The sequence below is a fragment of the Falco naumanni genome, chromosome 6, assembly GCF_017639655.2.
Source record: "Falco naumanni isolate bFalNau1 chromosome 6, bFalNau1.pat, whole genome shotgun sequence".
NCBI lineage: Eukaryota > Metazoa > Chordata > Aves > Falconiformes > Falconidae > Falco > Falco naumanni.
Genome location: NC_054059.1, coordinates 72423743 through 72446929, shown reverse-complemented (window position 1 = coordinate 72446929; position 23187 = coordinate 72423743). Strand labels below are relative to the sequence as shown.

The following is a 23187-nucleotide window of genomic DNA, read 5'->3' as shown; positions in this document are numbered from 1 at the left end:
TGGACATGGGGGGTTTATGTATGGCATTTTTTTTTCCATTGTGTTTTTTTCCCCCATTTTAAAATGGTGCACAATTAATTAAAAAATCAGGTGTGTTGCAGACATGGCATACATAGCAATATTGGGAACACTACAAAGAGAAAGAGTAAAAAACCCCAAACCTTAGAACCAAGCATATCTTAGTTCTACTTATGTAAAACAGGCTAAACCATTGCTAAATATTTTTAATTGGGATTTTTCACCTGGGAATTCGTGGAGATTCACCAAGATTCCCTGTCAAATTCTGAGAGACGGAGGCTTCAGGGGACAGGAAAGGAAACTTCTGTTATAGATAACTGGTTTAAAAAATTAAAGAAACCAATGGTATGAGGAAAAAACAGTTTCATGTCCATTCCCCAAGGCAAGAGGATAAAAGATGGAATCCCTCACAGATCTGGACCGGGCGATCTGTTGTTCAACACATCATTATAAAACCTAACCAGGGAGTGAGTAGTGAGGTGACAACGTTTACAGGCAAGATTATCCCAAACAGACGTGCCTGAAACCAGGGAAAGATCTCACAGCACGATGCGATGAGGAGATACAACGGCAGATGTGATTTAATGTCAGTAAGAAACACATCTTGGAAAAATTATGCTAACCATACGTATAGAGTCACAGGCTCTAAATCAGTATTACCTGTCAGGAATAAAGAAATTTAGGAGTGATTGTTGATAGTTGTCTGAGAAGATCAGCTTAACGCTCAGCAGTAGTCAAAGCAACTGTTGGCAGCTGTTAGAAAAGAAATAGAGACCAAAATAGTAAACATCATTAAGCTGGTGTATAAAATACCACATTTTGATGACTGATGCCGGTCCAGCCACACCATTTCCAAAAGCATATGTAAAACTACTGAAGTTACAGAGAACATGGTTAATCAGAGAGAGAAGTCAGCTTCTGCATAAGGGAAGACCAAAAGTCTGCGAAGGACATGACTGGTGAGGCAGGGAGGGAGAACATGATAGAGCTCCTGAGTCACAAATGCTGCAGGGACAATGAAGGAATAATTAGGCAGTAAACACCCATGACAAAAGCAGGAGACACGAAAGAAATTCCGAGGCAAAAAAAAGCAAGGAAGTTTTTCATGTAACACATTGGCCCCTGATGAAGCTGCAGGGGCAGGATGTTGCAGAGAACAAGAGAATTAAAAGGGTTCAAAAAGGGACTAAAGAAATTAATGGATTAGAGGGTCATTAGTGCTATTAAACATGATAGGTGGATGCTTTTCAGATTAAAAATGGACTATTAACCACAGAAAAGCTTTCTAGCCTACATGAAATGATCTCATTGCAAGATTTCAAAGGCCACAACACATGTCATCATCATCGGTGCCACCACACTGGCTCACAACCTCAGCAGAAATGCCACAGGGTGTCAACTCCAAATCCAGCCACGGACCTTCTCGTTTTGGGGTCAGGTACACCAACGCATTGACATACCTTACACACCAGTATTGATCATGTTACATTTTAGTGGTATGTAAAGGAATTAGCTGCTCAGGACTGGGTATCTGCAATATTAAAGCAGGGGATCATGCATGCATCCTGCTTTCAGTGTATTATTAAAACACTCTATGTATACTACACCTATACCAAGTCTCTAAATCTGGACTATATACAGGCACTATTAGTACTTATTCTTCTCAGATTTAGTCTTTTTAGCTTACACCAACTCCAAACTCTGACAACAAATGTAGAGCTAGTGCAACAACAATCAGTAAAGCTGGGAAGAAGTCAAATAACGTCCTAATGTGAGAGTTTTCCATGGGCTTGGAGGAATTTTGAAGAAAAGCTTGGAAGAAAGCCACAAGGAACTTTTTAAAGGGCAGTGTGCTGATGCAACAAGGGGGAATGATGTTAAACTGAAAGAGGGCAGATTTAGATTAGATATTAGGAAGACATTCTTTACTGTGAGAGTTGTGGGGCACAAGCACAGGCTGCCCAGAGCAGCTGTGGGTGCCCCACCCCTGGCAGGGTTCAAGGCCAGGCTGGACAGGGCTGTGGGCAGCCTGTGCGGGGGGGGGGGGGGGGGGGGGGGGGGAGGGGTCCCTGCCTGTGGCAGGCTGGTGGGAACTGGAAGGTCTTGGGTCCCTTCCAGCCCAAACCAGTCTGATACTATGAACTTTGCAAGATTTAGGAAAGGCAGTTGACCGATGCAATTATTCACTCATATGCATTTATGGCATCTTTTTTAATGGGCTCAAAACAACTTCTAAAAACATGGGGGAGAAGAAATGTCTTGGGAAGCACCTGTGCACTATGCTGTGGCTATACTGTGTGCCTGGCCTGGGTATCCAGCCTAGATATGCCAGGGCTAACGTCCAACGCAGACAAGTACCGGCTGCTCTTCACTTCTTGCACTGAAACCAACGAAGTGAAAACACAGTATCATTTTCCCTCAATTTTAACCGAACTTTTCCCTCTTTCAATAAAATACTGCTACCCGCGGGCCCCGCAGGCCAATGCGGCTGAGCCGCCGCCTGCATTGCTCCGCTTGCCGGGCTGTCTGGCTCCGAGGGACGCGCCTGCGCTGCGGCCAGCCCGGGGGCCGAGGCAGAGCCCCCGGCTCCCGCAGCGAGCGCTCACGCCGCCCCGCCGGGGCAGGGAAGGCGGTAGAGGGAGCAGGGCCGAGACGCCCCCCAGCCCGGAGGCTGGGCTGGGCCCTCCGCCACGACTCACGGCCCCGGCCCGGGCCCGGCCCACAGCTGACGCGCGGACCTGGCTGACCGGCGGAGGGAGGGTTCGCCGGCGCCCGGCCACAACCCCCCCGCCAGCCGGGAAAGGGGCCAGCTCCTGGCACACCCCGCGGGGCCGCGGCCGGGGCCCCAGGGCCGGGGGAAGGCGGGAAGCGCTGCCCGCCCGCCGTGGCCGCTCCAAGCTGGCGCCTCAGCTCGGCCACAGCGCCGCTAGGGGAGCCGGGCGGGGGCGGGGGGGGCGGGACCTCCCTCGCGGCCCGTCGCTATTGGCCGCCGCACGGCGCCGCCTCGCGTCATTGGACCCTTCCGGCTCGCCTGCCGTCCGCCGATTGGCGGCGCGCCCCCGGCTGGCGGACGGGGGCGCGAACGTGCCGGGCGGGCTGTTCCCTGGCCGGGGGGCGCGCGCGGCCGCCTCGTGGGGAACTGCACGTAGTCAGGGCGGGCGGGGGTGCGGGGAGGGCACGCGCCGTTCCCGCCAGCGCCAGGGCGGGGGACGCGGCAGGGACGTCAGGCGGGGGGGGGGGGGGGAGGGGCGGCCGTAAGGGTGAGGGGCCGGCCCGTGAGGAGTGGTCATGGGGGAGATGAGAGGTGGCCAGGTGGCCATGGGGTGTGGGGCAACTGTAAGGGGATATGAGGGGTGGCCATAGGGGGAGACGAGGGGTTGCCATGAGATGTGGGGGGCAACCATGAGGGAAGATCGTAGGAGAGTTGAGAGGTGGCCATGAGGGGAGATCATGGGGGGAGGTGGGGGGTGGCCATGGGGTGTGAGTGGCAGCCATGAGAGGAGATCGTGAGAGTAGATGAGGGGTGGCCATGTGGTGTGAGGGGCAGCCATGAGGGGAGATCATGAGGGGAGGTAAGGGGTGGCCATGAGGGGAGATTGGGGATGGCCATGAGGTGTGAGGGGCAGCCATGAGGGGAGATCATAAGGAGAGATGAGAGGTGGCCATGGGGTGTGAGGGGCAGCCACGAGGGGAGGTTATGAGGGGAAATGACAGGTGGCCATGGTATGTGAGGGGTGGCCATGACGGGAGATCATGAGGGGTGGCCATATGGAGAGATGAAGGGCAGCCATGAGGTTTGAGGCATGACTGCCATGCAGTATAAGGAGCCACTATGTGGGGAGATTATGAGGGGAGGTGAGGGGTGGCAAAGAGGGTTGAGGGGCGGTGGCTATGAGCCATGGCTATGGGGACATGAGGGGCAGATGTGTGGAGAGATGAAGGGTGACTGTGAGGGGTGAGGCGTGATGGCCATGGGGTGCAAGGGGCTGCTATGGGGGAAGATGGAGATAAGGGGTGGCCGTGAGGGGTAGCAGCCATGAGGAGAAATGAAGAGTGGCCCTGGGGAGGTGAGGGGCAGCAGCCATGCAGTGTGAGGGGCCAGCCTGTGGGGAGATGAGGAGTGGCCATGAGGGGTGGTTGTGGGGTGTGAGAGACTGCCATGGCTGCTAATAAGGCCAGGGGAAGGTGACTGACATTGCCTCCCTCTCAGGAACAGGGCTGAGGTGCCCCAGACATGACCCACTGACTCCCCCCAGAGCAGCTGGCCATGGGGGTCCTGCTCATCACCAGCGCCAGTCTTCTCCCCTGGCTGCCACCCAGGCCTGGAGGGGTGGCAGGCCTCACATGGGGCTCTGCATCACTAGGCTGCCCAGCTGCCCAGGGAGGCCTCTGCCAGTGCTGGTGAGGTGTGCAGTGCCCTCCCGGACCCCACTCCCGGCTGCTTTGAAAGGCCTCTGCTCATGTGGTGCAGCAGCATGTCTCTGCAGAGCAAGCTACCTCCTAACGTGCGTGAGATCGCCTGGTGAGGGATTTTGTAGGCACCTGCCCTGATCTGCATGTGTAATAACGCCCTTTTCATTTTAACAGGTATTGAGGTGACTTAGAAATCCAAATCTGAGGGGCCTGGGAGGAAATTTAGGAGTGTTGCTGGAAGTAGATGTTGGCTCCTGTTTGGGTACTTTGGTGCTTTGGAGAAGATACCTTATTTTTACTGGACAAAATACATAGATACGTGTTGTTGAGCAATACTAGAGTCTTCATACAGACAAGGCAGGTTTCATTTTTATATGAGTGGATGATAACCCTTTCCTGTTCCAACAATTTACCTTGGACAACCGTAGTAAAATCCTGGCTGTATCATATGTATTAGGTGGTAAAAATACACATTTTTTTAAGCTGGCTATAGGTTCAGTGTTTGTCTACACTGGCTGACGCACATTAAAACAAATCGCCTCTTGGAAAGGGGATTGCCCAAGAAGGCTGGTAGTGAGTGACCCTTCTGACAGAGGGAAAGGGTATCGTGTTTTTTGTCCTGAGGGGCATGAATTGGTGTTTGGTATTTGGGGGGGTCCCAATTAAAGCCCAGGTTGGCCGCAGCATTTGTACGTCAGCTTTGCCATAACGTGCTGTAAAGGGACAAGCAGCAAGAGTGGGAATTTTTGTCACGGGGAGACCAGAAGCCACGGCTTTGATGGGGGGAATAGAGTGCCTGAAAACAGAAATAAACCATGAAAGGAGCATCACTGGTGTTGATTTAATTATTCCTTATTGCTAAACAGACTCAGTCAGACTGGTGAAGCTGCTCCAGAAGAAAAACCTCCGAAGTTTGCCAGCAAGCTGCAGCGATGACTCGAGTTGGAGATCATGGTTACGTCTCCTCGAAATTAAGAGAAATTAGTGGTATGGCCCGTTAAATGCAAACTGAGAGGCTCTAGCCATGGAGCTGGGACCCTGCCAGGTGTCTGTGCATCAGCGGGGGGGTGAGGACAGTGGAGTGATGGGGAGCCCCATCCCTGGGCCAGGACGGTGCCAGGCGAAAAGCCCCAACGGCCAAAACTTAAAATAAAAATAAATAAATAAAAAAAAGGCGCCTTTCAGGCCAATACAGCTTACTAAGCAACAAGAAATCGCATGAGCGCTGCCAGCCAGCGCGCCGGGCGTCTCCCCCGGCTCCGGCGCTTGGGTAAACAGCGGAGCCTCGGGGGCTGCGGGGAGTGGGGCCCTCCCCGCCCCGGCCCGCCGGGAGCCGGCCCGCATGGGGAGCGAGCCGGAGGGATGCGCCCACCCTCCTAGTGCCTTCCCCCGCGGTGGGCAGGCATCGCCGGCATCCCGCGGGCCGCGGCGGCGCGGAGCAGCCCGCCGGGGCTGGGGCCGGGCGGCGGGGGCGTGCATTTAAAGGGAGCTGCGGAGCCAATGAGCAGGAAGGGGCTGAGCATGTGGGGAGGTTGTTTACACCAGCCCGGCCCCGGGAGCTTTAACCCGGCCGGCGGCGAGGCGCGGAGCGGGGCTCCCCAGACGCTGTGAGTAGCGGGGCGGCGGCGCCGGGCATCCCCCAGGAGGCCCCCCTCCCTTCTCCTCTCTTCCCCGCCCGGCATCGCCGGGAAAAACGGGGGAAAAAAGCCAACAGATAATAATGAAAAAAAAACCCGCGCGCGGGAGCGGTGATTCCCGCCCGGCCGGGCCGCACCTCCCCCGGCCCGGGCTCCTCCCCGCCCCGCCCGGCGGGGCTCCAGCCCGGGGCCGCCGCGTACGTGAGCCGGCCGCGGCGGGGACGGGGATTTCAAAACAAGCTGCGGCGGGGGAGGCGGGCGGGAGCCGCGCCGGAGGTAAGCGTTGAGCCGCGCCGGGCCCGCTCCCCCGCCGTGCGACCCTCCCCTTCCTCCGGGGGGGGCAGCTGGCTCTGCCCTTCCCCTCCGGGGTCTACGTCGTCTCTCGGTGCGCGCACCCCCCTCCTTCAAGCTCTGCTTGCTACACGCTCCCCTCGGTGCATGCTCTCCCGGGGCCTGCCTGGTACCTGCGCTCACTCCCGCTCACCCCCCCTCCCCCCCCCGGTGCCTGCACACCCCTGTCCGGTGCCTGTGCTCCCCCCGCCCCCCCCCCGGTGCCTGCACACCCCTGTCCGGTGCCTGTGCTCCCCCCTCCCCCGCCCGGTGCCTGCACACCCCTGTCCGGTGCCTGTGCTCCCCCCTCCCCCGCCCGGTGCCTGCACACCCCTGTCCGGTGCCTGTGCTCCCCCCTCCCCCGCCCGGTGCCTGCACACCCCTGTCCGGTGCCTGTGCTCCCCCCTCCCCCGCCCGGTGTATGCCCCGCCCCCCGGCTTGCCCGGTGCACACGTGCCCTGCCCGGTGCCGCCCTCCGCGGCAGGCCCGGGCACACGCCGCCTCCTCCTCCCCTGCCTCCGGCCCTGCCATCTTCCCCATGTGCCTGCACGGCCTCGGGCTCCGCACATGCATGCGCGCACACACATGCACACGCACACATGTATGCTATATGTATGCCCTGTCTCCTGTTGCATCCTAGTCCCGGTGCTCACACAGCGGCTTGAAGTCACACTTCACCAGCTCCGCTCCCAGAAAGCGGCGAACTCCCGCCCTTTCCTTCCTGGCTACCCTCACCGCCAGGGCTGCCGGCACGCACCGGCGGGCTGATGCCTGGGGAAGTCGCTTTGCCTACGTCGGCATTCCTGCCTGCATCAGAAGATACATTTTTAGCCAGGCGGGTGTCCTCTGAAAGCTTTTTCCTCCGGAATCGCCCGAAGGTGGAACGCTGGCATGGATGAGGGTCGGGGAGCCCTTCCCGGCGCTGCCAGCGGGGATACGGGGCAGCCCTGTGGTGACAGGTCTGCGGGCATAACTCGAGCACAGAGCACTGAGGCGGGATTAGAAGGAAACTATTCGGGAAAGCGCCTGTTCTGTATTACTGTCTGTGAGGGTTAGGTCACGGGTGGGTTGGCTCCATCTTGGGGTCAATAGAGCCTTGTCGTGTGCTTTTTTTTTTTTTTTTTTAATAAAGGCCCAACTTTGCAAACTGCTCCATGCAGATTATCTTGTTTCCCAGTCATGATGGGTGTGGGCCCGAAGTGCAGTTTGTAAAGAGTTTTGGGATGAGAAGGGGCTTTTTGGAGACTGCGGGGTTTATTATCAGTTGTGGCAGCGTTTGGGGTCTCTTACAGGGCGGACTTTGCAGTCTAGGATGTTGATCCATGGCATGGAGGTGTGTGGCAGGAGTTTGGCCTGGTTTGAGGGAACCTACTAGCGTTTAATCCAAAAAAAAAAAAAAAAGTGTGGTGTGTTATTGCACATTTTCTGGGGAGGCGATTTGTGCCAGTGGTCCTGATACATGCAGGAGCTGCCTTTCTGCTGGCAAACCCTGGACAAACAGCAGCTGTGGTGAGCGCTGGGGCACCCTCTCCACTTTGCCACGGCCCCGCGACCTTCCCCTCTTGCTAAACGAACCGTTCCTCATTTGCCAAATGAGGCGCCTGCATTCCCAAAACCTCCACCCAGGCTTTGCTCTGCTGGGGGTGGCAACGCCGGTAGGCACAAGGGCTGACGTTTTTCCCCGGCGAGAGCTGGAAGAACGCCGTCCAAAATACACGCCCGGCATTGAAGCAAGAAATAATTTGGGATCTGTGCTGGCTCTGACCCCTGCGGCGCGTGATCGCTAACAGCTGGGAGGGCTCCGGCAGCAGCGTGGCCTCTGGCTCCGCCTGCACTCCCAGCTCTTGCTCCTCTTCTTGCTTTGTGTTTTGGGGCATGGGGGGAAGGATTTTTCAGGATTGGTGTGTCACCCTTGGCTGTAGGCTGAGTGCTGGAATGGGATCCAGCATTCAAAGGTCTGCTGGAAGCAGATGTGGCTCCTAAAACTGGCTTTGGGGAGGGTTGTTCTTCCCCCTAGTTGCTGGAGTGCTGCTCTCTTCATTCCCACTTCCCCCCTGGACCTGAGGGGGGAAAGAAAGGGAAGGTGAAATAAAACCCCAGAGGAAATGAAAAGCAGCCTCCCACCCTTGGCACTGCCCTCCCGGCCCTCCCCGTGCCTGGCTGCTGGCCAAGCACTGCCTTGAAACCGTCGTGCACCAACTGCTGGGGAGTCAGCAGAGATCGGTGCCGTTTTCTATGCGGTGGTAGCACCGACATCGCTGCATTGACTCCCTGAGCCCTCGGAGAGGCAGTTCCCAAATCCCAGTGCCTGGGATAACCAAAAGCATGGTTTTAAGGTGAAGCGGGAGGAAGTGTGGTCTGGTGGTTAATACCTGCAGCGGGGCAGATGAGCTTTGCTGCAGCTTTGCTCTGAGATTTGAGGTGAACTGCCGTGTCCCTCCCACCAGCCCTTTTGGTCTCTTTTTGTATGAGTACTGTACCAGTATACAGGAGGTGTGGGAGCAGAGCTGCTTGGGCAGGCCACTTGTGTATGTCAGAAAACATGTTGCACTGTGGAAAAAAGGCCTTATCAGAGAGGGCTCAGGAGCATCCCCTGGTGATGCCCGTACGCTGCAAAATTCCAGCGTGTTCCTTGGGCAGGGCATGATTAGAGAGAAGCCGGGGAAATGACTGTTCAGCCAGCTGCCACGGCCTCTTTGATCCTGCTCTGGAGGGAAGGCAGCGACAGTGGCAAAGTCCCCATGCACTGCAAAGTGGGCAGCCCTGGCAGGAGGTGCTCTCCTTGGCACACCTCTATCCCTTTTGCATGCTGTCCCTCTCTTCCTGCTCGATTCTTTATGGCTTCTAAATAGCTGTTAATTTTCTACGTGGGGAGGGCAAAGTGAGCAGTGTGTAGAGTTATTCATAAAAGCACTTGTAAATCCTGAGTGTCCTTTGAAGCAGGACGTGGTTTGCAGTAACCCTTCCTGGGACAGCTGGAGGTTGAGAGGAGCAGTGAGCTTCTCTTCCTCAGGAAACTCTTCTCATCTGAGATAGTGTGTAAAACAGCTGTGTAAACCAAAGGTAAAAAAATCCCAAACAACAAAATGTCACATCTGCAATTTAAACTCTGCTTTGTGACAGCTACCCTGTGCGAGGAGAGGAGGGTCTGGGTGTGAGCACTCAGTGGCTCAGAGTTAGTCCTCCCTGTTGCACAAGCGGTAACTTCTTGGAATGGGACTCTGTGGCCCAAGTTAATGCTCTGACAAACACCCGCGGCCCCCAGCTGGCCAGGTGATGGTCACTGAGAAGCCCAGGCAGGGTGATGGAGGTGGTGGGTTTGTTATGGTACAAAAGCACTTTGCTTTTTATGGTGCACCCCAAGATGCAGGGCCACACCAAGCATCTTGGGTCCTCTACCTCCTCCCAAACCCCAGGCACCATCACCCTGTGGCCTCACTGCAGTGTGCGTCCTTGCTTCCCATGCTCCTTGGAGAGGGTGTTGTAGCAGAGGAGACATTGAGAGGAGGATGAGACAGAGGAGGACAGCACATGCTGCTGGAGCTGTTGGATTTATCAGGGCTGGATGCATCAGCTGTCCCCGTACCTCGGTGTCCCTTGCTTTTAAGGAAGCCTGTAAACATTTGTTTCTTTTAAAACAGCAGTAAAGTCTACAAACCCAGGGGAATGAGCCAGGCAAGCTGCTCTCTGGAGAGGCTTGTTAGCAGAGCTACACTAACAGCAGGAAAACCTGTGTCGGATTTGGGGGGCAAAAATTAGTTGAAGATGGTTAGAACATTTTTATCTAAAACTGTTTCTCTAAATTCTTTTCTAACCAAGCAGGGCAGGAGGGTGCTCCTGTTTTGTTGCCAGACTGACCTGGGAGGGCTGGATGTGAGCTGCAAGCTTAGGGAAATGTCTCCCAAAAGCATGAGAGCTCCTGAAGAGGGGAGCATTGGCGTGCTGGCTGAGAAGGGGAGCTGGCTGTCACTGCCAGACAGCTTTCTTTCCCTGCCAGGGCAGGGGAGTTGCAGGACGGCGCTGGGCATGGGCCCAAGTCTCGAGGTCAGGGTTGAAAGGCACCGATGGCAGGTTTCAGCATGACGGGAGGGAATAGCAGCAGTGGCCTCAGGAGCATGTGGCAGCTCGAGAGGGGAGCGTGGGCTCCAAGGGCTGTCCTGACTCTGTCTACGTTTCCTTTGGGCTGGCTCGTCCCTGTTTTTTTCCAGAGGGGTTTAGAAATGACAGTAAAGACAAGAACTGCAGGGTCAGGGGAGCTCAGGCACACTGCTGTCCCCACATCCCCAGGGGGTCTTGTCACCTGGGGATGCTGGAGCAGCGGAGAGCAGCTTTCGCAGCTCCTGGGGTGGTGATGGGGGGAAGGCGCTGGTTGTACGTCATAGTCCTGCATCAGAGGTAACATCCCCGTGTCTTTCTTCCACAGCGTGTCCAAGATGGCGAGCGTGCTGTCCAGGCGTCTGGGGAAGCGCTCCCTGCTAGGCACCCGTGTTTCTGCCCCCAGTGCCTTGGCTGATGGTGTGCTGGTGGCCACTCAGATTCCCAGCTTGCAGACTGACCTTGGCCGGGCACCTGCCCACACGGCGCCACGAGAGGACGGATCTTGTGTGCTGTCAGCAGAGGAAAGCAGCCAGGTGCCCAGGTTCCCCAGCCCCAGCCGCTGGCAGCTCCGAGCCGGGCAGCAAGTGCGTAAGGAGGCTTTCTTGTGTCCTTGGCTGGTGGGATGTGCACTGGTTGGGGAGAAAACTCCTGGGGCTCTCCCAGTGTAAGGTGCAGTTGGGATTGGTAATTACAGAGTCATTAACGGATGTTGGCATTGGTGCACTTGGCCCTGGCTGTGCCTGATGGGTTTGGACCATAGCAGCTCAAACAGAGATCCACCTCCTCTGGGAGATGTCTCCAATCCCAGCCAAAAGTGGGTCTCCAGAGAAGAGAGTAAGATAACCTGACAGTTCCCTCCAGTGTTCTCCAACTGTCTGAGGCTAAGGGAGATGGTTTCTAGTATACTTAGTGACTCTCAGTGGACTTCTTTTCCATGAGCTTCTCCTGTCTCCCCGTAACCCATGTTTACATCTTCAGGGAGGTGGCAAGGACCCCCCACAGCCTAGCCACGATGGCGGTCAGCCTTGTGGCTCAGGCCTTGGAGCTCAACCTGCAGCAGCTTTTTGCTGCAGGTTTAAGGGTTGATGGTGTGGATGTATGTGGTGAAGAAGCTCTTAGGGAAAAGTAAGGTGTGATGGGTTGCCCAGAAAGGACATGTAGTCCTGCTGGACCCCACTGTTTTTTGTGCTCTGGGCTCCTGATTCTTAGGAGAGCCATGCCTTGGCCAGGATGCTGCCTGGAAAAGGAACAGCACTCGTTCCCGATCCCACCAGTATGGTTCCTGTTAATGCCTGGCCAAGCAGCACTGTCTGAGGAGAGCTGTGAGCTGCTGACGTAGAGCCCATTTCTTGGCTGCTACCTGCAGAACTGGGAAGTATTTTCTGGGCAGAGGTTGTGAAATGAAGTGTAAATAAGGCCTCTGTTCAGTTTTCTGGCTCCTCCTGCCCCATGTTTATTAACTGCAGGATGGTGAGAGTTGTTTTCTCCTACGTGCTCCGCTGTGGAGGATTTTGCTTGCTTGCTTTGCTGCTGGGAACGGCATAAAAATAGTGATGGGTGCCTTCACCTCCCAGCAACAGCCAGGACCTGTGCCGGTGGCTGTGCAAGGCAGAAGGAGATGTTGGCTCCTCATGCTGTGTCGTTTGGCGGACAGCTGGTGTGGTTCACAGGGAAGCCTTGCTTCTCGTTTTCAGAAAACAGGGTCAGGGTCTTCTATGTCTTGATCCTTGCACTGATCCCCTTAACTCTGGTCATGCTGTAGGTGGCTTTTTCCACCCTGTGTTTCTCCCAGACACCCCACCTGAGATGGTCTTGCAGGCCTCTCCTCAGTCAGGGTATGGGTGCACGTGTCTGTCCTGTATTGGCTTCTTGGTATGGCACCTGTGGCACTTCCATGAAGAGATGTTCCTGTTCCTATAAATAGTTGGAGACATATGTAGCGTCTTTTGACACAGATACATTTCCATTAACAGAAATAGGTTCATGGGTGAGAGTGGTACAACACTGCCCATCAGGAGGAGTGTGAGACTCTGTGAAGGAGAAGGTGAGGTTTGCACATCTCCTTCCCCTGCCCGAAGGAGCTGGGATTGGAGGAGCCAAGGTGTGAATTCAGGATCCCTTCACCTAGGAAACTGCCATTCCCCCGTCCCCCTCTAGCTTTTAATTCTTTTATCTACACACTCTGCCAGGGTGTGCCATAAGTGTGGGAGTCCTTGCAACAGGATAGTGTGAGAACAAAACCAAATCAGACAAAATTCATTTGAGGAAAGTCCACCCAAATTACAACACTCAGAGAGGGGGCTGATACTGGCTCAGGAAATTTCTCAGCTTGGGGTTGCTGGAGTTGGGGAGCTTGTGCCTGGGAAGAGCAGCTTCTGTGGTGGTGGGGTTGGGATGAACCCTGGCCACCCCTTTGGTTTGCTGACAGCAGTCTGAAGTCCAGGCCCTTCAGGACAGGCTCTGCCTTTGTCCTAAAGCCCTCTGTGGCCCCCTCTGCTGCGGGAGGAGGGAGGATCCTTTGGTGGGCAAAGGCTTATGCTGCAGCAGAACATCCCCCAGGAGCAGCGGGGCAGTGAATGGCAACAGCAAACCACCCCTTGTGCTGTTTTCAGGTCCTCATCACTTACAACGGGCAGGAGTGCACGGGCCTTGTGGAGCAGCACAATCCGCTGAGCGACAAGGTGAAGGTGCTGCTGCCGGAGCAGGGCTTGCAGGCGTGCTGGAGGGTGCAGGATGTGCGGCCGGCCATACTCCAGCCCCCTGCCCTGCCCACAGCCAGTGGTCCTGGCCCTGCTGAGGCACTGCAGAGATCTGTATCCAGCAGTATTGATGTACCAAAGAGGTTCGTGCCTTTGGCTGGGGGTATCTCACTTGGGTGGGAGAAGGGCTCTTGGCATCTCTGGCGGCGCTTCCACTTGGTTTTACACCAGTGAAGAGGGCGGTGATGCTGGGGATATATCCGCTTTTCCAGCGTGGGATTATCCATGGGTGGTTAAATTTAGGATTAAGGGGATTTTTAATTTTTTTTCCCTCCAAATGAAGAGAAAACATCTTTCCCTGTGACTTAAAAATGACTCAGTCTACAGAGGGAGGCCATGAGGGTGAACCTGTGCTGCTGCTGCTGCAGGTTGTGCCGCCCTTTGGGTGCCTGGTGGCTCCTCGGGTCATACCTGGGCTGCTTCTCCGCTTTTTTCTCCATGCGTTTCACATCTCTCCCCTCATGGTGCAGGAAAGCCGATGCCGCTGTGGAGATGGACGAGATGGTGGCAGCCATGGTGCTGACGAGCCTCTCCTGCAGCCCTGTGGTGCAGAGCCCTCCTGCCAGCGAGAGTGGCATTCCCTGTGAGTGTGCATTTAAAAATACACACACACACACACATACATATATATATATAAAAGAAAAAACATCTGAAACAAAAGATGTGGAGAAATGTGCTGTGCCCTTTGGATCCCAGTACTGGGGCTCTTGCCAGCTGCATTCATTCTTTATGCCTGGTGCTGAATTGCTGCCAGCACAGGGACTGTGGTGGGCGGGGAGTGGCACGAGGGTCGCAGCAGAGCCCATGGGTGCTGGCACCGGTTGGGGCTGAGCAGGCTGGGACGCCCCTAACAGTGTGGTGGGGGTAGCCCTGCTCTCCACAACTGTCCCAGGGGCCTGGGAGCCCCGCGAAGGAGTCCCGGGCAAGGGAGCACCGCCCGGTCGCTCCTTTTTTTAGAGGCAGTTTCATTCCTGAGGAGTCAAATGCAGCCGGAGGGATAAAAATAACCACCCGGAGCCGTGGGAAATGTGCGTGCCCCAGTGCTGGCTGCTCACCGTGTGCCGGCTGCGCCGGCGGGATTGCACTGAGGCCAAGGAGGATGGGGAGGGGAAGAAAGGGATAAACGACCAATAATAGGGAGCTGGCGCTGAGCAAAGGTACAAAGGCTTCACCATGCCAAGTTTTTTTAAAAAATAAATAGGCAAACTGTTGTCACGGGTTATTCAGCCTCAGGGCTGCCCTGGTGGGGTTTGGTTGGCCCTGAACTGATCATGGCAGCACGCGTGCCCTTCCCACAGCCTCACGGGCAGCGTGTGATCCCTGGAAAGAGAGTGGCGATGTCTCAGACAGCGGCAGCAGCACCACCAGCGGGCACTGGAGCGGGGGGCAGCGACATCTCCACCCCTTCACCCCCCCACCCCGCTGGCAGCCCCAAGTACTCCATCGAGGCCCTGAGCTCCCCCCAGGCAGACGATGGCTTTGAGACTGACTCTGACCCATTTCTCCTTGACGAACCTGCTCCGCGCAAGAGAAAGGTACTGTTGCTGTGGAGAGGGGGTCCCAGCACCAGTGGGGTGGCTTGAGCTGAGCTGCCATTCTGTGGAGGGGCCGCTGCCGCCGGCAGGGAGTTGACGGGCTGTCTCTCTGACAGAACTCTGTGAAGGTGATGTACAAGTGCTTGTGGCCAAGCTGCGGCAAGGTCCTGCGCTCCATTGTTGGTATCAAGCGGCACGTCAAGACCCAGCACCTCGGGTAAGATGAAGATTTCACCTCCTCAATCCACTGCATAATTCATAATTCCTGCAGTGAATCCCCAGTTTCAGAAATACTGGCCTCTGTGCACTGAGTTCTCAGCCAAGCAGTCTGTGTCACTGAAGCCACTAAGATTTCCCCACCTTCAGGGAGCCTAGGGCACTCTGGGAGGCGTGGGGGCCCAGTTTGGGCCTTGGGACTGCCCAGTTTGGGCCTTGGGACTGCCCAGCTCGGGTGTGCATTTTGCACCAGGGGAGTTCAGGTTACACACAAGCCCTGGGCTACTGGGCAGATGCAGAAAAGCACCAGCCCAGTGGGGTTTCGCAAGGGCTGGCAGTGTGAAAGCCATGCCTGTGGCAGCACCTGGCTCTGGCTCAGCCATCAAGTGCCAGCCCAGCGGCAGCTGCCCCTTTGGCAGTTTGTTTTGTCCTGCTCTCCTGTGAATTCCTCCCAAAATACAAAGTGGTGAGGGTGTGGGGATCAGCTTTGCTGTGCTCTCCTCCTGTGGCTCCATTGCACTCCTCCCCCCAAACTCGTGTTTTCTCGTGCTTTTGCCTGTGTTTTCCAGTATCTGTTTTTCTCCTTCTCCCTTGCAAACGTGAACGCTCTGGGAAAGGTGAGGATGGAAGGGTTGTGATGCAGTGGGCAGCGCTGGACTGCCATCCAGTGCCGGATAAATGCACTGGGAAAACAGCAAAGCTTTGAGGGGCTGTTTCCTGCTGGGTGAACCGCAGGGCTTCGTCTTCAGCTTTGCTAAATGAACTCAATTAGAGATGAACAGGGGATTTTCAGTGGCACCCAGTCAATGTGCCAGCGTTTTTTAAAGGCCCTGGAAGAGGTTTTGATCTTCCTTGGAAGTGCAAAGTGCTGCTGCAGAGGCAGTGGCCGTTGCTGATTGCAGCTGATGTGATGCTTTGGAGCCTGGGTGTGGAGCTGTTCTGCCCAGGAGGGCAAGATCACTCTCCCCCAGGGCAGTCGGGGACTGCTCACTGGCGGAAATGGGGTCGCCTTTTCACCGCTGTCCCCTTTTCCTCCTTGGTAGGGATGGTGCAGACTCCGACCAGCGGAAGCGGGAGGAGGATTTCTACTACACTGAAGTGCAGGTGAAGGAAGAGCCAGTGCCGGAGGCGGCCACAGCCACCAGCCCCACATCTGTATCCGCTCCCATCATCATCCAGCAAGCCCTGGGGAAGCCAGAGGCACTACTGGTGGAGCAGCCAGCACTGGAGCCTGCCCTGGCCAGCAGTACCCTGAGCCAGTCTGCCCCCAGCTCCTTCTGGCACATCCAGGCTGATCACGCCTACCAGGTGAGCTGGTGGCATCTCCCGGGGACAAGTCGCCTCCCGAAATCTTGCTGAAGGGCAGGTTGTGATCCGGTTTGCTCAGCAAGTCCCCACTGTGGCAGGGACGTTTCATTGCCACCCCTGCAGCGTGGAGAGGCTTTGGTGCCGGTGTAGAACTATCCCCTGCCTGGCTGCCCTTCAGCCCTCAAGCAACCAGTTCATTAATGCCGGGTTAAGGGGCTTGTGTGCTTCTGCTGCAGCTGTTCCCTGGCTGGGATGGAGCTGCTGGCCTGTGCTCCCCTGCAATTACCCTATGCTGGTATGCAACACACCCTTTTGCCCGAAGATAACACCGGGCTGGAATGCAGCCGCGCCAGATCCTGCACGTCTCTGCTGCACGCTCACCCTCACCGGGGGCATGAGCTTTTGAGGCACAGGAAGCCTGGGGACCTAGAGCGGTGGCCCCATGGACAGCCTGGGCCAGTGGCCCTTGTCCCAGGGGCTGCTTGAGAGCAGAGCACTGTTCTGGAGCTGCAAGCTAGTGCAGGGACAAGGTGTACAGATCCATAAGCTGCATGTGTATCCATTCCCATCCCAGGGAACGGATGTGACATCATCTAAAAGCAGAAATCCTGCGTAAGGCGCAGAAGTATATGCGTATAGACCAGGTCGGTGCATGTGGTTTGGTATTGCAACTGAAAGCGGCTGCAGGAGTGAAGAAGCTGCTGTGCCCTGGCAAAGGGTGACAGCTCATGTGCTGTGCCCCGTGTTAGCGGGATCTGGTGCTGGAGGAGGGGTTGCATGGGGATTTCCATCCCACCCCTGGCGCTTGCAGTTTGCAGGTACTCCAGGCTGGTCTGCTGGGGAGGTGAATGCCTGGGGGGGGGGGGGGGGCATGTGGGAATGGGGGCCGCATGGGACTCATGCGGGCCCCTTTTTTTTTCCCCCCCCCACAGGCGTTGCCCTCGATCCAAATTCCAGTGTCCCCTCACATCTTCACCAGCATCAGCTGGGCCACTGCCACCTCAACCCTCCCGTCCCTGTCACCGGTGAGTTCTGGGTGTTTCCCCTTCATCTTTTGGGGTGTAGGGTTGGGCTGGGAGCTAAGGGGACCTTGCTTCCACTTTCTCACTCTTCACTTTAAATGTTGGGATCTGTGGGCTGAGGGCACCCATGTCTCCTCCCACTGCAGCACCTGAAGGCCATGCAGGAGGAGGACTGCATCCTCCTGCGTGCCCTTTGACACCCGATTTCCTGCAGGTGCGGAGCCGGTCGCTCAGCTTCAGCGAACCCCAGCCACCGACGCCAATGCTCAAGTCCCACCTGATCGTCGCCTCGCCGCCCAGGGTGTCCATCGGCACCAGGTGAGGGTCCTGCTGGCTGGAGGGGAGCAGAGGTGCATTCCGTTGGCAAAAGGGGTGCCCTCCTGCATCTCCACTGAGATGCAGCAGGATGATGTTTGGCCATGGTTACAGGGCCTTACCCTTAGATACGTGCCTGAAGCTCTGCAACAAGTGGGTAAATGTTACTTCTTGTTTTCTCCCTTTTTGCAGGAAAGTCCGTGGTGAAGCCAAAAAGTGCCGTAAGGTTTATGGCATTGAGCACCGGGACCAGTGGTGCACAGCCTGTCGGTGGAAAAAGGCTTGCCAGCGCTTCCTGGACTGAGTGCAGCACCACGGTGCCGCGTCCCTCCCCTGCTCCTGCCCGGGGAGCACTGGAGTCCCTCACTGCTGCAACCAGGGACCTTGGAGGTACCTCCTGTGACCCCAGAAGACACCTCCAGAGCTGCGTGTAAATTCTTCCTCCTGTATATTGTACATCTGCTGGGTTTGGTCTTTTTTAAAAAAAAAAACAACCCTTTTCCATTTTTATTTTTTTTTTAAAGCTGAAGAATATCTCCCTTTGTATGGTAAAAGCTGGGGCTGGGAGGAAAGAAAGCTGGTTCCTCAGGGTTCAGGGGAGATAGCAGGCAATCTGAGGACCAAAGAGCTTCCTGCATTTCCCAGATCGGCCCTAAAATCTCCCAGACTGTCCTAGTGTGGCTGGGGTGAGGCGCTGAGGCAGCTTCCCATGTCCGTTGACTACCTAGAAAATGCAAATCCCTTGTATCCCTTAAGGGAGGGGGTCAGTACCAGTTAGAGCTTTAAAAAAGAAAATGCTGTTGGGTTGCTGCAAGCGCAGGAGCGGTTCTTGGGGCAGGAGTTGGAGGTTTTTCTCCCTGCGTGGACGTGGTCTTCGCTCATGTCACATCTCACTGGTCGCTTGAGCCTGCATGTATCTCCAGTTGGTTCCAGCATGTTGTTTTTGGAGGCATTTAGGGGAGAAAAGCATCCCAAACATTTTAATCAGAAAACCTGAGAATTTCTAAGGCAAAACCTGGTGTTCTTTCTCATTGTAGGCTTTGTAAGTCTGCTTAGCTCCGTGAAAGGTGTATGTTGTGGCCCTCACCACATCTTTCAAAACTAGGCTGAGCAATTTTGGTTTTTGTTTTTAATTAATGATTCCACCAGTAAAGGCAGCTGGGAGGACCAGTAAGAGCTTCCCTTAGCATCACTGTATCACCTCAGTTCAGCAAAACACTTCAATATTTGCTTTTTAATCCCATCGAGCCGGGGCAGGAGTCGATTTTTCCTGACTTTCATACTTTAAAACATCGATCTACCCAATTGCTGCAGGTTTCCTGTCACTGTGGCGGCTTTCCTACCTACACCAGCATCGCTGGTGGCGCGTTGCACTTGCTGTCAGGCCGGGATGTGTGTGGCCAGGGAGCTGGATTGTCCTGTCAGTTTTCTGCCTTCGTGGAGGCAGGCAGACGTTTGGACTTGGTTTTTCTTTTTTTTTTTTTCTTTTTTTTTCTGCGTTTTTGATAATCGTAACCTGTAACCTGCAGCCATTGAGCCGAGAGCAATTCCTGCGTGTGACTTGCGCCCAGGGTGTTCTTAAGGACCCTGTGCCGAGACTCGGCTTTCCTTATAAAAGCAAATGGAGTGGTTGGGAGAGTCTGATACTGCTCCCGGCTTGCTGCAAGCCCTGTTGTTGGAGGGATTGGGTGAGCAGGTAAAGCGGGCTGAGACACATATATATGTATTACTGGTGTTTGTCGACATGTTTTGGGGGTTTTGTTGTTTGCAATTTTGTACAAGTAAACCATATATCATCCCACAGCCTGATCTGTCCAGCATCCAACTGGCAGATGCAAAATTTGGCCACTTGGAAAGCAGGAGCCAAACTCTTTGGGCAGGGTGTGACATGGTGGGGTCACATCCCCTGTGGGTCTGGCTCAAATACCAGGGAAGAAAAGAGGTTTTGGTCCTTGAGAGCTACTCGCTCTGGCTCCCATCCCTGCTGGAGCGTGGTATTGAAAGTGAAATGCTGGGAAAAGCCTTTTCCTCTCCCACTGTCATTGGAGACTCTTTGCAGGTTCCTGGGTTGAGCATTTTATTGCAAAACCAACTTATTTTAATTAAAAAAAAAAAAAAACCAAAACCAAACACCATGCCTTTGCCGCTGTTTGACCTCCAGCAGTTGAATGGCTGAGCCAAGATTACAGTCCTGCTCGGCCTCGTGGGACTTGGCATGTTTATCCTGTCAGGGAAGGGCCCCACGATGCTGGGGTGCAGGCAGGTTCTTGGTGGTGCCAGAGATGCTGGTGGCTCTCCAAAAATGAGCTGGCACTTTGGGAAGTCTTACACAGCGCTTTGCTGTATTTTACGTTTTTCAAATACTTGTTAAAAACAGGGCTTGAAGCAGTGCTCAGAGCACAGAAGAAAAAAAAAAAGGTTGAATTTTTGCTTTCCTCAGACCTTGTGCCTTTGCCTCCGTGACTCAAAGACACCCAGGCAAGACCAGTGATTTTATTTCTTGCTTCTTATGCCCTTTGTGCCCCAAACGGCATCAGGCAGAGCCGGATCTGTGCTGGCACTGGCCGGACATGGCTCTGCTCCCAGCCCAATCATTCGGAAAACTTCAGACCACTGGGTTCATGCCCCCAAACGTGCTGTGTAGCATTGGACGCCCCAGCCCTTCCCAGCACAGATCTGCATCAGAGATCAGGATTTTCCCTGGTGGGAGCAATTTATTCAAGAAATAAAGCGAAAACAACTTTGCTTTTCTGTTAAAGATGCTTTTTTTTTTTTTTAAATATATATAGGAAGAAAAAGGTGTCAGTGGCTTTGGAACAGGCAGGCATGTGCGGTGTGTGTCCTGGGAGAGCGGGGCTGGCGGGACCCCTGGCAGCAGATACAGGGGACACAGCCCCTTGGCCTCAGCCCTTGCGGTGCCACCACCTCCCACAGCGTATAGCACTTACTGCCCAGCACAGTCACCTCATGTTATATCGGTGGTGTTTTATCCAAGGGGTGGGAGGCGCCTACAGCCTCTTTTCCAAGGGCTTTTGTGGTACGGACTTCATTGGACAAAATTGTCCTTATGCTTGTGGCTCTTTGTTGTTTTTTTAATTATTATTTTTAATGGAGAAACCAGTGCAGGGTGGGTTGGGTTTTGTGTTTTGTTTTGTTTTTCCTTCTGGTTTGGGAGTATTTTGGAATTTTTACACTTTAAACCAGAAAAACCTTCTCATGTTTTTGCAGAAATGACAGCAGGCTTCCACCATGTCTATCGGGTTCGTTGACATTAGAGATGTATTTTTTTTTTTTATTTTTATTTTTTCCTTTCCCTATTATTTTTTAACTCGCTTCCAGCCACCTCCTGACCGTTGGACTTTACCTCCTGACATTTGAGTCTTGCTGGTCTCAAGAAATCTCCTCTTTTTGCCCCAACCACGGGTAATCCTGACCTGTAAATCCAGCTTGGAGAGTTTTCCCTCATCCATCTGGCTGTCTCCCGGAGCATGTATATGTATGTATATAGGAACCTCTTAATTGGGCACTAATTAATTGGAGGCTACTCCCCCATCTCCAGCCAGGACACTGCCCACACCACTGCCGGTGGGGGTAGTTGCACCCCAAAAGCCGGGTGACCCCACGTCGTCAGTCTCAGCACTGTCAGTGGGGGACTTTGTGGCGGTGTCACGGGGTGTGGGGGAGCAAGGAAAGGGGTTGGGGACACTTGGCACCGTGGCCGTGCCCCCGTGGGGCCACTGGCTGGGCAGGGATGATGCTGTTATCAAGTGAATTTTTCTGTCTTGTTGGAGCTTTTTCTCAGCTGTCTTCCAAGTATTATTTTTATTGTTAAAAAAAAAAAAGAGGGGAAAAAAGTTAAAAAATAAAAATGTGAAATGTAATTTTTACAGCAGCAATATGAAATATATTTTATAAGAAATAAAAAGAAAAGTTGCCTCATAACTTGCTGGCTCTGCCATGTCCTTATAGCCTAGCCCCGGGGGGCACCCATGACCCCCCGGGACCCCATGGCCGCAGGGAGCCCTGTGCACAGCCCTTTCTGGCACCACTAGATAGCAGTGTCTGCCCGGCGCTGGGAGCCGCGCTGGCAGCGCCGCTCCCCCCCGCGGCCCCAGGCTCTGCGCATCCTCTGCTGGTTTTCCCCCCAAATCCCGAAATACCTCAGGTTTTAAACCTGGGCGCTGCAGGACGGGATTTGCATGTGCTAAACCCGGCTGGTTTGTAATCGGTGGCCCAGACTCCTGTGGCCGGGAGCCCTTCTCTTGCGGCCAGTTAAGCGCTGAGCTGAGAAGTCGCTTTTTGATGCCAAAAAAACATGGATAATTTTTTTTTTTTGAATGTGTGTTGAGGTGCCAGCTGGCCGTGCGCGAAGCAATCCCCCAACCAGCCAAAGTCTTCCCCAATTCATTTTTAATTTCCAGCTGCTGGTCAAAACAGCAGCAGAAGTTGTGCCTCTGCCCGGAGCTGCAAAGTGGGGACACAGCAGCCCTGCCACCGGCCGGTCCCAGTGTGTCCCTACCCCTCTGCTGCAAGGTGCTTGGGTGGTGATGCCCCCCCTCCCCAAATGTGGGTGGCTCCTGAGCTGAACCCCTGGACTTCCAGCTGGGCTGGGGCCTCACTGGGAGTGCCTTCCTTATCCCTATGGAAAAGGATTCTGGGTGTGCAGAAATTCCCCTTTTCTCTTAAACCCTAAAATCCCTTTTTTTTTAACCCTAAATCCCCCCCTCCCCATCCCATCCCATTTTTGGCTGAGGGACACATGTGCGATGGGACAGACCCTGCCGGTAGCTCTGCAGCAGCCTGCGTGAGGGAGATTTCTGCCATCCTGGAAATAACACAAATGTACAAAAATCTCCTTTTTTTTTCCTTAAAACCAAACTCTTCCCCAGCTGAGCAGGGCCATTCAGTCGTTCCCGCCCCCCCCTCCCCCCCTCCCCCCCGCCGTGGCAGGGGGGCAGCAGGGACCTGCATTGACCCAAGTGATGGTTGCCAGTCGCAATGATATCGTAGAAACAGTAAACTAATTTATTAATCCTTTTGCTATGTACAAGTTTAATGGAGAAATCTTTGTATGAAACAATTAAAAAGAACAAGATCTGGGTTTTTTTTTTCATCGGGGTTATTATATTATTTATTTTATTATTCTTTTTTTTTTTTTTTTTTTTTACAAAGAGTGAAGGGCAGCGCTGCGGGTAAGACCCGGGCGAAGTCGCTCCAGGTTTATGCTTTTTGGGTAGCAAATTAGGCAGGAGAATCAACCGGCTCTGATTATCCTGGGAGCGACACGGCGGGGGGGGGGGGGGGGGGGGGGAACCCGCGTCCCAGCATGGGGGCTGGGACACGATGCATGCCGGGGGGGGCGGGGGGCCGCAACAAAAACATGCGCGTGGTTTGTATTGCTGAGCAAAGAAGTCAACCCCAGAGGCTTTACAAAACTTGAGGGAAAACACTGAAAAAAAGGGAAAAATACATTTTAGAAAAGGGAAAAAGAATGTAAAAAAAGAACTAATGTTTCCCAGGTGCGTTTTGGGCACTG

The 23187-nt window shown here is 54.6% G+C and overlaps 1 protein-coding gene across 1 annotated transcript; it reads left to right on the top strand.

Moving 5' to 3' along the window:
* The first annotated feature begins 5964 nt into the window (after nt 1-5964).
* On the top strand, nt 5965-20409 carry ZNF395 (zinc finger protein 395). The gene is given in 11 exon segments (XM_040598514.1): nt 5965-6038; nt 10822-11080; nt 13109-13338; nt 13726-13838; nt 14554-14636; nt 14638-14790; nt 14907-15007; nt 16050-16314; nt 17247-17339; nt 17551-17654; nt 17844-20409. Coding segments are annotated over 10 exon segments (1503 nt in total). The 5' UTR covers nt 5965-6038; nt 10822-10831; the 3' UTR covers nt 17956-20409.
* The last annotated feature ends 2778 nt before the right edge of the window (nt 20410-23187 follow it).